This window comes from Armigeres subalbatus, chromosome 2 (assembly GCF_024139115.2).
Source record: "Armigeres subalbatus isolate Guangzhou_Male chromosome 2, GZ_Asu_2, whole genome shotgun sequence".
Taxonomy (NCBI): domain Eukaryota; kingdom Metazoa; phylum Arthropoda; class Insecta; order Diptera; family Culicidae; genus Armigeres; species Armigeres subalbatus.
Genome location: NC_085140.1, coordinates 26,521,664 through 26,539,932, shown reverse-complemented (window position 1 = coordinate 26,539,932; position 18,269 = coordinate 26,521,664). Strand labels below are relative to the sequence as shown.

Here is an 18,269-nt window from a genome sequence, read left to right as displayed (position 1 = left end):
GATCGTTTCAAACAGTTTCGAGTGGAAGAAGAATTTTCAGTTATGATTCGTTAAAAAACGACAAAGATATGTTATTTTTCCGTTGGTATTAATTATTTTGAATCTCTCTTAGATTATGGCGTGATTAGCGTGAAAAAGGCATTGCCTTTTTGTATATTTGTTTTTTGGATTTTTGACGAAATTGTGTTTTTTTTTCCAAGGCTCCCCCTTGGGTAGAGGTGTGCGCCGGTCCAATATTCGTCGGCGGCGGCGTTTGTCAGAATTTTGGTCGGCGGCGGCGGCGTTTTCGGCGTCACGCCGAAAGCCATTTTACCCGGCGGCGGCGGCGGCGTGAATCGGCGTGGCGATTTTTTCATTACGTTTTTCTAAGATTTTTTTTGCATTTTTTCGGCATATTTTCAAGACATTAAAAGAAGATTTTTTTGATTTTCGCATGAAAAATCTTATGAACTTCTCCAGAAATATCTGGAGAAAAACCAAAATTTGAAAAATATTTTAGGATTGTTTGAAGTTTTGAGAAATTTTTGGAATTACCAAGAGAAGCTCTTTTGAATTCCCAAATAAAATTGTTTGAAATTTCAGCAGAAAATTTGTCGCAATTTACATAAGAAATTTCAGAATTTTCACAAAAAAATGTTCTTAACTTCTACAGGAAAAACTTCGGAAATTTATGAAAAGTTCTTGTTGAGTTTCTGTTGAGTATTCTCCCAAATTTGCACAGAACCTTATTGATAATTGTAGGCTAGTTGGCTAGGCTAGTCGAGTCAAGTACGAGACACTGAAGACGACCACACAGTTGTTGTCGAAATACGTATATGCAAAGATATCGAAATAATTGGTGGAATCAAATGGAATTACTTAACTCGTCTTAGACGGTTGAATACATTCCACTAAAAAGAGCTTAAAATATGTTTTCTTGTTGAATGGTTTTTTTACCGTTGGCTTTCGCAGTCTATAATAAAAGAGGCGGCTAGTTTGGCGTGGCCAACAATAAAACAGTAAATTCTTAAGAATTTCCGCGGGAGACTCTAAGGAGTTTTCGAGAAGAATTCTCTGGATTGTGAAAATTCTCCATAAGTTTAACGGAAACTTCTTTAGAATTTCCGCGGCGGATTGTTCAAAATGATTCAACTTCAACGAAAAATTGTTCGAAATTATTGGAATTCTACGGGAAATTCTTTGTACAGTAGACGTTCGATAGCTGAAAGTCATTTAACTACAATGCTTTCAACTGCATTTCGAAAGTTACATCAGTTTTGAAGTTATCGAACAGCTGAGCTACAAAATTATGTCAAAGTCGATGATAGCTGCATAGCGGTGAACAATCAGATGCACTTCTATTTTGACGACGTCTGACAATTGTTTGACGTCTAGAGTGCGTCATGTTGCAGTTATCGAACGACTAGTGTATTGTCCGTAAGAAATTCTTGGGAAATTCCATTGGCTGAAAGCCGTATGTCCGAACTGGTAATTTGGCTGAAAAAGTCGTTTTCCCTAACAGGTCGTTTGGCCGTTTGGTCCAAAAATGCCGTTTGGCCGATATGGTCGTTTGGCAGAATGGGTCATTTGTCCGAAAATATCGTTTAGACCAACAAGTCATACGGCCAAATGTCAACAACTGAATGGATAATTTAGTCCAAAATATCCATCCGTTTGGCCTAATGACATTTACGATGAAAACCTTTGGAGGACCTTTAAGGGCCAAATGGCTCTTTCTGTCAAATGCATTTTTTTACCAAACGTCATTTTTGGTATGATGATGATGTGTATTCGGTCAAACGACTTTTTCACCCGAACGGCATTTTCAGCCAAATGACTTGTTAGGGTAAACAACTTTTTGCAAGTCGGTCCAAATTTTCCTTTTGGCTGTACATCGCTTTCGGCCAACCTACATTTTCGTTCAAACCAGTTTTGATCTGATAACAGTTTCCGTGAATCGTTTTGGTACCTGGCTAGATGTCTTTTAGCCTAAAGTCCAGTATCGACTTAAAAATACAGAGGCCACGGAATTTTGTTCAATGGTCAATTGACAAAAATACCATTTCGCCAAACAAGTGGCCATTTCTGACCATATTACCCGTTCAGTACGAGGTTCAGTCATTGAAATTTGGCCGTATGACCCCGTTAGACCAAATGACATTTTTGGCCAAATGGCCCATTCTATCAAAAACTATTTCTGCTAAATTGGCATTTTTAGGCAACGATGGTTTCGGCCAGACAACCTGTTAGGGCAAACGGCTTTTTCGGCTAAATTACCAGCTTGGCCGTCTTTCTTATTGGAATGGGATGGAATTTACCAATCAGAATTTTCTGAAGAAATCCAAAAACAATCCTCAAAAATTCCGAGCATTTTTCCGATGTTTTAAAGTTGGCTATGCCAAACTAGCCGTTTAATGATGAACTTCTCCCTGCGAAAAAAATCACTCTAATAAAGGATAAAAAACTAACCGTCTTGATTAATTTAGATTGGGGAAGTCAACGTTAAAGCATCTCTTTCACTAGTCATAATTTTTTGTGTGAATTTTAAAGAATACTCAAAATAGACTCAATAGGAACTTTCCGTGAATATTTCGAATATTTTCCTGTAGAAATTTGGAACAACTTCCCGTAAAAACTCTGTAGAGATTGTCATTATCTGCGAGGTTTCTAAGCCAGGTTACCATTTTTGCATTCGTATTATCAGGAGGATTGCACGATGATACTTTTATGCCCAGAGAAGTCGAGACAATTTCCAATCCGAAAATTGCCTAGACCGGCATCGGAAATCGAACCCAGCCACATGATGATTTATACAGATTACCCTCAGCATGGTCTTGCTTTGTAGTTGCGCGTCTTACCGCCTGGCTAAGGATTCTCCCGTTATTGTCGTGAAAATATCAAAAATGACCAATTCAGCCGAACGACACTTTCGACCGAATGTCCTTTCGATTAAATTGTCCATTCGACCAAACGACTATTTCGGCCGAAGGACGAGTTCACGATTTTTTGAACCAAAGTAACTGTTCGACCAAATGACATTCTCGGCCAAATATCTGTAGGCTAGATATCCTACCAAAGTCTGAAAACATAATAAGAGCATATAGAATATTTTGATTTTGACTTGATTCATAATTGTTTTCAAATATGTATAAATCATCATGATTGATTACAAATTTTGATCTCTAAATTACTAAATTGAATGATATGACATCACACTGTGTGCTTATTTTGCTATCGGAAACCAATATCAAATTTAGTTTTCGATTTGCTCTCATCGACAGCAGAAATAGTTTTTGATTTTATGTCACAGTACGATAGCAAGATGAACCGTTTAAACAATCGAAAAGATATCAAATTAAGTAAACATAATCGATGATTTCACAACATTAAAACAAGTTATCGATTTGCTCTTAAGATTTGCTCGGTTAGGCTACTACCAAATAGTCTTTTCGGTTAAACCAGAGGTTCCCAAACTGTGGGTTGCGACCCCCAGGGGGGTCGTGAGCTGTTCAGTGGTGGGTCGCGAAAGACAAATCTTAATTCATAATTTTGTTACTATTTTGTCCCACAAATCCATTCCATATTTTTAATTAGGATCTAAGTAATGATTGGATGAAGAAAGAACAACAAACCTGACGAGGTCAACGGCCTTTTTTTGTTATACGATATTTGGGCACGGAGTGGCAACCATTGATATGTACAGTCAGTCTAAGCTAAGCTAAGCTACGATATTTGGGCAAGTAGAAAGAATTCCTATACAATTTTAATCTAAGCCCCGACCCAATCCAAAACCAATCCTAATCTAATTCGAGTCCAATCTAAATCAAATCCAAATCTATTTAAATTCCAATCCAAATCTAATTCAAATCCAATCCTAATTAATTGAATTGGATTTCGACCAATTCAAATCCAATCTGAATAAATTTCAAATCCAATCCAAATCCAACCCAAATCTAATTCAAATCCCATCCAAATCCAATCTACATTCAATCTAAAAAATTGACGAAATTTTGACAAATACAACGATGGGATAAAAAGCAATTTATTATGATTTGTTCAATCTAACGCGAACTCATTTTTATCTAATTTCACAAAATCAATGCATTTGGTACCTGGTGGGTCGCAAGCAATATGGGATTCTGCTAGGTGGGTCGCATATCCAAAAGTTTGGGAACCTCTGGGTTAAACGATTCGGCCAAACAACTTTCAACCTTGTGACTTTCTGCCGAACAACACTTTTCTGTTCAAAAATTAAATTTCAAACAGATTTTTTTTATTTCAACTGGAACTCCTTCGCAATTTTCACGCTCAGCTTTTACGGAGAGCTCTTCGAAATTTTAACAAGATGTTGTATGGATTTTTAATGGAAATAATTGTTATCTTCACGAAAAATTCTCTGGAGTTTCAACGTAATGTTGTAGAGATCTATCAGGAAATTATACGGAAAATCCAATGAATCTTAGGAGTTTCCACTGAAAATTTTTAACGGCGTGGAAAATTATAGATCAGCGGCGTGACAAATTTTAAACGGCGGCGCGCCGATGCAAAAATGTCGGCGGCGGCGGCGTGCCAAAAACTGTCGGCGGCGGCGGCGTGGCGCGGCGGCGCACACCTCTACCCTTGGGAACAAAAGCACATTTTTTTTTTCACTTATAATACGGTTTCCGACTAGGATTCTTCACTAAAAAATGTAACGTGCCTTGATTTGACTGGTTTTACCTAAAACCTATTTTTTAAAAATCTTTTATTTATTTTTGTTGTTGCCTGTTTTTCCGCTTGCAATGCAGTGGCAAATATATTGCCACGAATGTAATTCGTTCGAATCGTTTCCTCATTTGATTTTGCTCGTGTAAACTAGAATGCGCATCGGCTTTCGTTCGAAAGCGCGTTCGTACGTAAACAAGAATAAGGGTGATTGCCACCAATGTTGTCCCGCTTGCCGGGCAGTGGCAGGCAACTATATTGCCACCAATTTTTCAATGTTTCTGAACTGTTTAATGTATAACAAACATACATTTGAGTTTAATACCATGTCAACATTGTGTCCTATTTTGTTTTTGTCAATTTATTGTTTAGATTCGTCTGCCATATGAAGGGGTAATAATATGACACTACATATTACCTACAGTAGATATTAGGGTGCCAATGGAATGTATGGGAAAAATTGCCATCGAATTTCAAAAAACGACATTGCTCACAAGTTTCATTACCCCAAAATAAGATCCCATGAGTTCAATCGGACATGATTTAGGGGTGCTTAAAATTCATCAAAGTTTTGAAATTATTGCCCATGAAAATTTTCCCAAGGAAGGACCAAAGGAAAAGTAGAAAATCAAATTTTTGTTTTTGATGCCAAATTACTTAAAAATGCATGAAACGTCGAAATTTGATGTTATTTAAAAAAAAAAAATTTTTTTGATTTAAATTGATTTTCTTTCTTATAACATTTTTGGGAAATTTTTTCAGATGATGAAAATTTTTTCGTCGAATTTAAACGTTTCTTAGTTAAAAATATCCTCCTATGCAAAATTTGAGCTAAATCGGGCATGATTTAGGGGTGCTCAAAATTAATAAAAAAAACAAAACTTTCTCTCACAAGAAGAATTTTTGACGTAGGACTTACGTCTCTCTTTACTATACCGGGTGTCATTCCAAAATGTTCAAATCGACCGCGTTACGCTGTGTTGAAAGATTTTAAACGGTAACAGCTTTTACCCTAGTGAACAGATTTCTGCAGTTAACCCCTCAATCGACAGCTTTCAAATATGCCTTTCATATTAATGCTTGATAATATCCGAAAACTTGTTTCAATAGGCCTAAAACTGTTTTCAAAGCAAAACATTGAATTCACGAAAACCTATAAATATGGGTACCGCATTATTCTTGCATCATTCCATTACCACGTTCTGATTGGTGCAGACGTCAACGAATGAGCTCACGCTAGGTCTGCTAAGAAGGCATAAAATAGCACAGCGCGAATTTTTCCTCTCAATCTGACCGAAACAGGCAAAGCAATAACAGCATCGCATCGTCGGAATTTTTGAACGGTTGCATCATCGTGTCGCCACGCATTCGCAAACCTAAAGCCTTTTTAAGAGCAAGGCAGAATCGTCACACGACAGAATCGTCACGACAACACTACTGATCAAGTTTTCTCGGCCGATGGCAGCAGCGGTTAAGCGTTTGGTATTCCTGCAGACATCGATTCATAATGTTTTAAACAATCATAAACTCCCAGTTGAACCGCTCAAGAGGAAATTTACATCTAACATTGTGAATGGATCTTTTCAGAACCACTAATATACTTACTAAAGTGTTTTTCGCAATAGAATCATTTTGAAAATGTAGTACAATCAACTAATTAGAGAGCGTTTGCGTGACAATTTTATTAATTTGCGTTCCTGGCGATGAATTGTTACAAAATTCTGTCTTCCTCGCTCACGACAAAAGAAAATGCGTTTCTTATTCTAAGATTTCAACGAAAATTTTTGAAATTTCTCCATTAGGATTCCAAAAATTGTCACTGTTTTGAGTCTAAATATTTCAATTTAAAATTTGATTTATTTGTTGATGTGAATAGGCAAATAGCAACTGAATTTTGTGTAACTTTCAAACGTTGGTATAAAGCTTTTGAATATTCTTGGTTAACGTGATTTTGTATTTCAGCAAGTATACTCTATTACCACTATTACCAATGTCCCATATATAATTATTTTGATAGTGAATTCTTTTATTCATTAGTTATTATTTAGAAAATAATAATTTTGAAATGTTTTGTCACTTTAATTACCCACGACTAGCAGTGAGCAAACGATGTCTTATGGTCTTATTCATCAAAGGGGCGGAGCTTCGGCTAGAGTTCTGATATAATGATAAAATCATGGCTCACGCGAGTTTAGTTCCTGCTCAAATTTTATCTTGAGCGGTCGGTAGAGAACCAACATCCAGCGACAGGGACAGGCCTGACAATAGTCATCGTCGCAGCAAGAAAAACCGCAGTAGCGACGAGATTTATCATGATCAAGCCAAGTCCTACGTCCGCTTCGCGGTTATGTCACAGACATTACCCACTGTTAGTTTTTTAAATCGACTGTTTTGGGACTTCGAAATAATTTCTTATGTAGCTCAAATTTTGCATAGGCGCATATTATAGGCCTTAGGAAATGTTTGGGTAACGTCTGGTTTTTAAATTCGATGAAAAATTGTTTTCGCCATAATAATTTATAAAAAAAAGTCCCAAAACAGTCGATTTTTTTCTAAAAATTAATTCTCAAAATTTCATGCATTTTGAGGCATTAAAAAAAACAAAAACAAATTTCCCCCTTGTGAGAAAAAAAGAAGAAGTTTTGGTTTATTTTGAGCACCTCTAAATAATGTCAGATTTAGCCCAAATTTTACAAAGGGGGATATTTTTGGATACGAAAACGTTTACGTAGAGAGTGAGTGCTAGTAATGGACCCCTTAAGGACGGAAATTTATTCAATCGCTTCGCTAGAGTCAGACTCATGACATACATTGCCGTTCTGTAGCACCAGATGACAAGTAAAAGTTAACAGCAATGCGTTTCGTACATAAAACATGCTAAAACATTAATTTTTACTACTAAAATAAGTATTTTAAAATAATGTTGCCAGATTGCCTATTATTGTCACCCCCGGGACCATAATACGCATCATAGAGTTTGTTTACATACGTATGGTGGTCCCCCCCATTTGATTTTCATGTTCCATTTCCACATGTTCCTGTTGCCCATTATGGACCCCCCCCTTGTGTACTAGTAATGGACCCTCTGACGTATTTACTTTTACAAATTAGTTAATATAACTTAATTTTAGTATCCCAAGTCAAAACAATTGCATGGAACAACTACCCTGATAGGTGAAGCAACTTTATCCAATGGAAATTTGCAGGAAATCATTGATTCCAGCGTTAACTTTTGGGTTTTTTTCAGGGGGTCCATTATACGCACGGGGTTCATTACTAGCACTCACTCCCTATCCTTCGGTTTTAAAATTCGATGAAAAAAATGTTCATCATCTGAAAAAAATTCCAAGCTCCAAAAATGTTTTAAAATTATTTTTTTTATTTTGAATGACATCAAATCTCGACGTTTCATGCATTTTAAAGTCATTTGGCATCAAAAACAAAAATTCGATTTTCGACTTTTCCTTTTAAAACTTTGATGAATTTTAGGCACTCTTAAATCATGTCTGATTGAGCTCAAATTTTGCATGGGGCCATATTTTGATGTAATGAAACTTGTGAGCAATCATTTTCATTGGCACCCTAGTAGATATGTTATAAAAAGCTGAAATCTCGCTTAACTTTTCAAAAGGACCTAAGTAACATTATTTTCATGATTTAAATTGAATAGTACAATCAACAGACTAATATGGAAGTTTTTGATTCCGGTACTCAAATTAATTCATGAAAAAAATGTTACTTAGGTCCTTTTGAAAAGTTAAGCGAGAAATCCTTTCTTTTTTAGTTACCGAAATAATTTGTTTTGTGTAGGACTTTCATTTTCGTAACTACAAATGCTATATGTGGCTACGAGATTACTTCTTCGTTTTCTCTTGTAAGAGATTACTAGAGAGGCTAATTTACAATTGTAGAGACTCAGAAATTTGAGAGTAAAAAGTAATTACGATTGTCGCGTTTATCGCGAATTTGTAGCGGATTGTCTCTTCCAGTAGCGGTTCCTTAAAATGATGTCGTCAAAATCGCGGATTTACATTCACGCACTTACATCGAGAATTTCTTTAACAATTCTTTGAGAAATTCTTCCTAAGAAATTGCCGAACGAATTATTAAAATGATTGACGGAGGAATTCCTGAATGAATTTGCGATGAAACTCCTGAAGAAATTTCCGACTTTCTTAAACTTCTCCAAGAATTCCTTTGGACATTCCTCAAAATTTCTTCAGGGATTCTTTTGGGAATTCCTTCACGAGATCCTTTGGAAATCCCTTTGTTTACTAAAATATTTCTGCAGTATTAATTGCTTCGGAAATTCCTTTGCAAATTCATTCAGGGACTACTTCGAAAATTTCTTTGGAAATTCCTTCGAAAATATCTTTAGGAACTCCTTCGAAAATTCAATATATTCGGAAATTTCTTTGAGAAATCCTTTGGGATTTTTTTTGGGAATTCTTTTGGATTTTTTTTTTCAGATGTTCCTTTGGAATTTATTTCAAGACATCCTAAAGAAGATTCCTCCAGGTATTCCTTTGCAAATTTCTTCTGTACGTAAATTCCTTCAGGCATTTCATCAAAAATTTCTTTACAACGTTTATATAAATTTCTTTCGGAATTCCTTGGGGATTCAAATAAGAAATTCATTCGAAAATGCCTTTTGGAACACCTTCGGGCAGGGTGTGAATCCAAAGGAGAATGAGAAAATCTCTCACTTGTCATTTGAAAAAATTATGGTCCCCAACATAAAATTTTATCAAACGCGTTGTTCTCGCTCATTTTATGTTGGGGACCAACAACTTGTATACAAGTCCGATAGTTTTGTTCTCATGGCTTGTTATGATTCGAAGAGGTTTTTGCCTCTCTTTTGTCGTTGTTCGTTATCTATTGAGAGCGATTTCTGCAAACCCTGCCTTCGGGAATTAGATATTCCTTTAGAAATTATTGTAGGAATTCTCTTAATAATTTCTAAAAAATATCTTTAGAAATCCCTTGGAAATTCCATCAAGAGTTCTTCTTCAAAAATGCATTAACGAGTTCTTTCGAAAATTCCTTCAGGAATTTCAATCGGAAATGCTTTCCGTAATTCCGTAAGAAATTTTTACGGCAATTACTCCAGCAATTCTTACGGGAAGTCCTTTACGATTTTCCCCAGAAACTATTTTATTCTTTAAAATCATAAAATTTTGAGAGAACTGCCTCAGCAATTTTAGAAAGAATTCCTTTAAACAATGCGTATGGTTTAAATAAGGTAACTTCTGAAGCAATTCCTGCAGAGGTTTTCTAAAAATTGCCAGAGAATTTTTCGAATGATTTTCCGAAGAAATCTCTGAAGAAATATCCGATGAAAATCTTCCCAATTTGTTGTTACGATTGGGTCCGAAATATCTCGTTTTTTCGTTTGCTTATGCCTATTAAGTCACTACAGCAGTTGGGACTCCATGAGAAACCACTGTTGGTGGCACATTCAATAATGTACTGCTCTTGATGTGATAGATGGGTTTGTTCATTAGGCCACGGAATCACGCAGCGCTTGCATACTTTTCTGCTCTAATATTGCCCAATTTGCCCAAAATTACATTATAGACCTTTCAGTCAACACAGTTTTAGATTACAGATGTTGGCGACTAGGATTGGGATTGGGATTGGCGCGTTTTATTACCAATACGTCAACTATGCCATTGTGTATAGTACAGCAGTTTTTCTATAATCTATTCAATATGTCGTTAATGTCGATAGATTAAAAGTAAATGTATTGAAGTTTCGGATTGAAATGTGTTTTTAAGTAATTTGGCCACTAATCATGCTGGTTGCGGTTTTGTTTTTGCAGTCGCGGATTTCGCGTATTGAAATTTGCTCAGTTTGTAACAGCTCCGTAAAATGCCTATTGTATAAAATATAAAATCTACTCTGTACTGAAACTGATGACATGTGCAAAGATTCTGCTAGATTCCAAAATTCGTAAGGGTCATGTTTGATTTTGGTTGTATTTTTCAGATCTACCCTGGAAGTGTTCATCAGCAACAGCCCCACAGACTGGCCCGGCAGTGCTGTAATTTAAAACCAGTGCAAAAAAGGCTCAGTTTGTGCAAACGAAGGGGAGATACGGCCAAGTAGGAAGGTGGACGAGGCAACGCTAAGCAGCAGTACGTGAGGTGGATTTTCTTGCCTTCGCTCCGGCAGCAGTGCTTCCAATATCAACAGACAACACGCATCGCTTGCGCTTCGTCATAATTCAGAGTAGTGCTTGCACGCGCGTATGTTTTGAAGGAACTCTCGTTCGGTGCTGTTATGTGCCGCGCGGCGGACGGAGGTGGTTGGGGGGCCACACACTTGTTTACTAGCTGGGTTCCTGCCAACGAACGCCTGACGTAGTCGTCGTGGTAGCGCAGCCCCAAAGAAGAGCCAAAAGAATGTTTCATTTTGTTGGTTGGCTGAAGAGTGTTCGGTGGGCATAGACCGTAGACTACGAGCTGTGAAGAAGGCCATATGTGTCGATTTAACAGAAGGGGCAAGGCGTAGTGGGTAAACGAAAGAGAGTGCGACGGTTGAGCAGATTACTGGAAATTGCGCACCTACCGGCAAACGGATAGAAAAAAAATTAACCGGAAGAAGAAAAACATATCGTTTTGTGAGTGTGTGATTAGCGTTGTTATATCGGTAGATCGGCAGAAAACGCAGTGAGAGATTGATCTAAAATACTTTGGACGACCAACGGATGTGGGAGCAGAGCAAAGAATAGATTTCAACAAGCATGGCGCGCAAGAAGGGAGCTACCAAAACAAGTAAGTGTTTCGTTGTTTATATTATTTATTATCATTCTCAAAAGTGCTAACAAATTTTGATAGTGCGATTTTGAATTTATATTGTTTTGAGAGTAGGTCAAACGCTTGTTAGATATTTTTCGGCTCGAATGAAAATCATTTATTTTCTGGCTTCATTATGACAATTCTCAAGACCATTGGACACATAATGTTCAAAGCACGCAACATATTTCTTAGCAACCAGTATCCAACGATTCGTCTAAAAAAACTTTTAATTTAATGTTTTTAGTTCAATCCCAGTTTGCATATAATATATTGCGTACTTTTATACAGAATAGTTGACCCGGCAGACGTTGTCCTGCATAGTAGGCGAAAATGAAAGTTGAGAACTGCCTATGCGAGATTCCCATACCAATCTTTATTTTAGTATTTCCTGATTTACTCAACTTTACTAATGATTTTAGACTGAGGAAATATCATATAAACCCGTTGGAAACTATAACGAATATTTCTGCTGAAGAAATGAAAAAAAATCCATCCAGCCATTTTCGAGTTATGCGGATACGAACACAGACCATTTCATTTTTATATATAAGATTTGTTAAAAAATAACTGGCATTCGTTCTAAGTGCGCAGAAATGTACTTGTCCAACATTATTCGGTCAGATCCCTTTTCATGAACCATCTACACTTTCACTATTACGATTCGCAAGGATAAAAGCAAACGAAATAACGCCTCGTAAATCCGAAAAGGAGGGTCAAATGACTTTTACCTTCGCTCTTGTTCTGTTCGATTCAGGCATAGATACTCGCAGCACAGCTCCCCGTAGGCATTCTCCCTCCCGTTGATGACTACGGGATTCTAACTTCCCCCTGCATACCCCAACCAGTTTATTCCAGGTACCAGACCGTAGTCCTACAGTAATTTTAATTCCAGGGTGCCATGCATCCACCATAAAAGATCGAGCGTTTGGCCCACTCTTCTCGGTGGTTTGGTTTTGTTCGGTCTCAATCCAGGGTAGAAAAAGCGATGATGCTTCTCCTCCCTTTATTCCTGACATCGTAAAATTCCGCCTCACTCCCGGTTCAACCTGCTTCCCCCGTGACCATACTTTCGGTCTCTGGGTGTTGGGAATCCCCTTACGTAATGAAAGAAAAGCGGTTATTCTCTTTTTATATTCTGTGTAGCACAAGCGGCTCTTCATTGCCTTCGTCGTCGTCGGTTCGTTCGCCCGTGCAGCTTTCTGCAAGTGTAGGTCGTTCGTTCGCGGTGGCGGTATCTACCAGCGAGCAAGTTTTCAGCAAATTTTCATACGACACAGTCACGTTCCGTTGTATTGCTGTTGCCGTTGTCGCGACTGCCTTATAGATACGAGTTTCGCCAATTCGTTCGTCCGTGTGCGACGGAATTCCTCATGTATTCAGCAGCAGATGTAGGGTGCCTTTGCCAACACATTCGTATACTCCCACATGTGCCGGGCATGCATACACGACACGACACATGAACTTGCGCTAACCACTGGGTGCGCTGGCAGAACAGATGATGGCATTTTGTTTTTATGCTGCGGTGCAGTGCGTTTGTGTTATTGACTGACATTTCGATTGGATTCATAACTTTGAAATCTTGGCCTTGGTTTACTAGCGTCGTCAGACTTGGGGGAAAATTCTGATTTTTCGACAATTATACGTAAGTTTAATTCGATTGATATTTCGAAAATTACATTTTTTCGAGTCGTTATTGAGAATGCTGATTCATTCGACTTAATTCAGCAAATCTCTATCTTGAAGAAAAATGCCCGGTTAACAGCACCATTTTGTTTTTGATTCATAATTTTGATTAATAGTTTTGCAAAAAAAAATGGGGATAATTGCATACAATTGGATATCTAGATATCTTAGCTAATAGCTTGGGAAGCTTTTACTAAATATTCGGTGATATGCTGTTTTTATACTTGCCATTAAAAAAGTGAATTCGGTTGTCGACTACCTTTTGTTTAAAGTCGTAGCTCATTTATTTAGTTTACATCTAAACAGATAACACTGAATCAACAATTTGACGCCATAATACACGGTTTGAGGCCACATCTCTCCATCCTCGGATACGCCCCACGCTCGCCAAGTCGTTTTGCACCTGGTCTGCCCATCTCGCTCGCTGCGCTCCACGCCGTCTCGTACCTTCCGGATCGGAAGCGAACACCATCTTTGCAGGGTTGCTGTCCGGCATTCTTGCAACATGTCCTGCACATCGTACCCTTCCGGCTTTTGCTACCTTCTGGATACTGGGTTCGCCGTAGAGTTGGGCGAGCTCATGGTTCATACTTCGCCGCCACATACCGCCTTCTTGCACACCGCCAAAGATGGTCCTAAGCATCCGTCTCTCGAATACTCCGAGTGCTTGCAAGTCCTCCTCGAGCATTCTCCATGTTTCATGTCCGTAGAGGACAACCGGTCTTATAAGCGTCTTGTACATGACACATTTGGTGCGGTGGCGAATCTTTTCGACCGCAGTTTCTTCTGGAGCCCGCGGTAGGCCCGACTTCCAGAGATGATGCGCCTTCGTATTCCACGACTAACGTTGTTGTCAGCCGTTAGCAAGGATCCGAGGTAGACGAATTCCTCGACCACCTCGAAGGTATCCCCGTCTATCGTAACACTGCTTCCCAGGCGGGCCCTGTTGCGCTCGGTTCCGCCCACAACATGTACTTTGTCTTTGGCGCATTCACCACCAGTCCAACTTTTGTTGCTTCACGTTTCAGGCGGGTGTACAGTTCTGCCACCTTTGCAAATGTTCGGCCGACGATGTCCATGTCATTCGCGAAGCAAATAAATTGACTGGATCTGTTGAAAATCGTACCCCGGCTGTTACACCTGGCTCTCCGCATGACACCTTCTAGCGCAATGTTGAACAACAGGCACGAAAGACCATCACCTTGTTTTAGTCCCCCGCGCGATTCGAACGAACTGGAGTGTTCGCCCGAAATCTTCACACAGTTTTGCACACCATCCACCGTTGCTTTGATCAGTCTGGTAAGCTGTTCAGGATGCTGCTCTCGTCCATAATTTTCCATAGCTCTACGCGGTCTATACTGTCGTATGCCGCCTTGAAATCAACGAACAAATGGTGCGTTGGGACCTGGTATTCACGGCATTTTTTAAGGATTTGCCGTACAGTAAAGATCTGATCCGTTGTCGAGTGGCCGGCTTGATAACTTCCTACGAACTCATTCACTAATGGTGACAGACGACAGATGATCTGGGATATCACTTTGTAGGCGGCATTAAGGATGGTGATCGCTCGAAAGTTCTCACACTCCAGCTTGTCGCCTTTCTTGTAGATGGGGCATATAACCCCTTCCTTCCACTCCTCCGGTAGCTGTTCAGTTTCCCAGATTCTGACTATCAATTTGTACAGGCAAGTGGCCAGCTTTTCCGGGCCCATCTTGATGAGCTCAGCTCCGATACCATCCTTACCAGCTGCTTTATTGGTCTTTAGCTGTTGAATGGCATCCTTAACTTCCCTCAAGGTGGGGGCTGGTTGGCTTCCATCGTCCGCTGAACTGACGTAGTCATGCCTTGACTTTCACTGCCTGTACTCTCAGTGCCATTCAAATGTTCCTCGTAGTGCTGCTTCCACCTTTCGATCACCACACGTTCGTCCGTCAAGATGCATCCCGGCATATTTCGGCTCGCGGCACGAAGCCTTTGCGGGATGCATTGAGCTTCTGATAGAACTTGCGTGTTTCTTGAGAATGGCACAGCTGTCCCATCTCTTCGCACTCCGCTTCTTCCAGGCGGCGTTTCTTCTCCTGAAAAAGGCGGGTCTGCTTTTTCCGCTTCCGTCTATAAAGGGGGAAACGCAATGGAGTGCGGCAGCTGTCACTTTTGAATACACGGCAGTATATGGAACGGTACGCAATGGTGCGGAACGGCAGATGCGGAATGTATTAAAACCGCATATTTTTTGAAAATTTTCAAAAAATGCGGCAGCGGTATTGCGGAAAGATTTGTTTACTTTTAGCATGAAGTGATTTTATTCAAATTTGTATTATTTCCAGTAGCAGAGAACTGCAGAGAAAACACAAAGAAAGCATAATCAGGACCACTTGATTAAACTGGGTTGCTGAAAACAAATAAAATTATTTAAAACTTTGAAGAAACATTAATGAATAATGATTATATTATTAATCATAAAATCGTTGTTCTACTTGTCTTTGTCCAACAAGTAAATCCAATTTCAAGAGAACATCCACTGTTCATCCAAATAAAAACCCAAGAATTTTGAAGTAATATTTCTTGAATTTCCAAGGGAAAATAAACTGAATTTTCAAAGCACATTTCCAAGAATTTGAAAGGGAAATTCATCTGAATTTTCAAAATAAAAATAAACATTGAGGTCCCAGACCTCTTGTAGGTATTTCCGAGAAAAATTCCATGTAAAATTTTCTCTAAATTTACCATGAAAATTAACTTGATTTTGTTAGATACATATTCTGAATTTGCAAAGGAATTCCACTCATTTTTAATGAAAAATTCCTATGAAATTTCAAACAAAATACCAAGAGAATTCCTCGCAAATATCAAGAGAAAACCTCCTGAAACTCCGAAGGAAATTCCTCTGCATGGAAATGAAAATCCAAAATTAAAACAAAAAAATCGGAAAAAAAAGTTTCTAATAAATTAGGTAGTTCCACTATGAATTCCCACTTCCTTCGAGAGCTCCTCCAGGAATTCCTTCGGAAATTCCTACAGAATTTCTTTCGAAAGTTCCCCCAGGAATTCCTTCGTAAGTTCCTCCAGGAATTCCTCCGGAAGTTCCTCCAGGAATTCCTCCGGAAGTTCCTCCAGGAATTCCTCCGGAAGTTCCTCCAGGAATTCCTCCGGAAGTTCCTCCAGGAATTCCTCCGGAAGTTCCTCCAGGAATTCCTCCGGAAGTTCCTCCAGGAATTCCTCCGGAAGTTCCTCCAGGAATTCCTCCGGAAGTTCCTCCAGGAATTCCTCCGGAAGTTCCTCCAGGAATTCCTCCGGAAGTTCCTCCAGGAATTCCTCCGGAAGTTCCTCCAGGAATTCCTCCGGAAGTTCCTCCAGGAATTCCTCCGGAAGTTCCTCCAGGAATTCCTCCGGAAGTTCCTCCAGGAATTCCTCCGGAAGTTCCTCCAGGAATTCCTCCGGAAGTTCCTCCAGGAATTCCTCCGGAAGTTCCTCCAGGAATTCCTCCGGAAGTTCCTCCAGGAATTCCTCCGGAAGTTCCTCCAGGAATTCCTCCGGGAGTCCCTCCAGGAATTCCTCCGGAAGTTTCTCCGGAAGTTCCTCCAGGGTTTTATCCGGAAGTTCCTCCAGGAATTCTTCTCGAAGTTCCTCCATTAATTCCAAGCAGAACTTCCGTTCCAAAGACATACAGGAGGAGTTTCCGGGGGAATATCGAGAGGTCCTTCCAGGTTAAATCCTGGAGGAACTTTCGGAGGAATTCCTGGAGGAACTTCCAGGAGAATTCCTGGAGGAACTTCCGGGGGAATTCTTGGAGGAACTTCCGTGGGATTTCCTGAAGGAACTTCCGAGGGATTTCCTGAAGGAACTTCCGGGGGAATTCCTGGAGCGACTTCTGGAGGAATTCCTGGAGGAACTTCCGGAGGAATTCCTGGAGGAACTTCCGGAGGAATTCCTGGAGGAACTTCCGGAGGAATCCCTGGAGGGACTTCCAGAGGAATTCCTGGAGGAACTTTCGGTGGAAATCCAGGAGGAAATTCCGGGGGAATTCGTGGAGGAACTTCCGGGGGAATACCTGGAGGAACTTCCGGTGGAATTCCTGGAGGAACTTCCGGAGGAATTCCAGGAGGAACTTCCGGAGGAATTCCTGGAGGAACTTCCGGAGGAATTCCTGGAGGAACTTCCGGAGGAATTCCTGGAGGAACTTCCGGAGGAATTCCTGGAGGAACTTCCGGAGGAATTCCTGGAGGAACTTCCGGAGGAATTCCTGGAGGAACTTCCGGAGGAATTCCTGGAGGAACTTCCGGAGGAATTCCTGGAGGAACTTCCGGAGGAATTCCTGGAGGAACTTCCGAAGGAATTCCTGGAGGAACTTCCGAAGGAATTCCAGGAGAACCTTTCGGAAGAATACCTGGAGGAACATTCGGAGGAACTCTTGGGGGAACTTACCGAGGAACCCCCGAAAAAAAATTCGCAGGAACTTCTGAAAAATTTCCTGAAGGAACTTCTTAAGGAACTCTTGAACTTCCGATAGAATCTAGAGGAACTTCCGGAGGAATTTCTGGAGGATTTTTTGGAAGAACTTGTGTAGGAATTTCCGGAGGAACTCTTGGAGGAATTACTGCAGGAACTTCCGAAGAAATCTTGAGGAACTTGCGGAGAAATTTATATAGGATTTGTATAGGAGTATTCGGAAGAATTTCTGATGGAACTCCATTAGGAATTTCTTTAGGAACTTTTGAAGGAACATCCAGAGGAACTCTTGGAACAATTTTCGAAGGAACTCTTGGGGAAACTTACGAAGGAACTTCCGAATGAATTTTCGCAGGAACTTCTGAAGGAACTTCTTAAGGAACTCCTGAAGGAACTTCCGAAGAAATTACTGGAGGAACTTCCGAAGAAATTACTGGAGGAACTTCCGAAGAATTTACTCGAGGAACTTTCGAATGAATGTCCGATGGAATTACTGATGGAACTTCCGAAGGAATCTTGAGGAGCTTGCGGAGGAATTCCTGGAGGAATTCGTGGAGAATCATTGGGAGGAATTGTTAGAGGAACTTTCGGAGGATCTTTTGGAGGAACTTTCTAAGGAAGTCTTGGAAAAACTTGCGGAACTTTCGAAGGAAT

The 18,269-nt window shown here is 39.8% G+C and overlaps 1 protein-coding gene across 2 annotated transcripts in view; it reads left to right on the top strand.

Moving 5' to 3' along the window:
• The window catches only part of LOC134218309 (uncharacterized), a 131,875-nt gene that overhangs the window by 2,189 nt on the left and 111,417 nt on the right, over positions 1-18,269 (top strand). For both annotated transcript variants that reach the window (XM_062697248.1, XM_062697247.1), the window contains exon 2: positions 10,672-11,459. In XM_062697248.1, coding sequence (XP_062553232.1) covers positions 11,429-11,459 — 31 coding nt within the window. In that variant the 5' untranslated portion in view covers positions 10,672-11,428. The remainder of the gene's footprint in view (positions 1-10,671; positions 11,460-18,269) is intronic.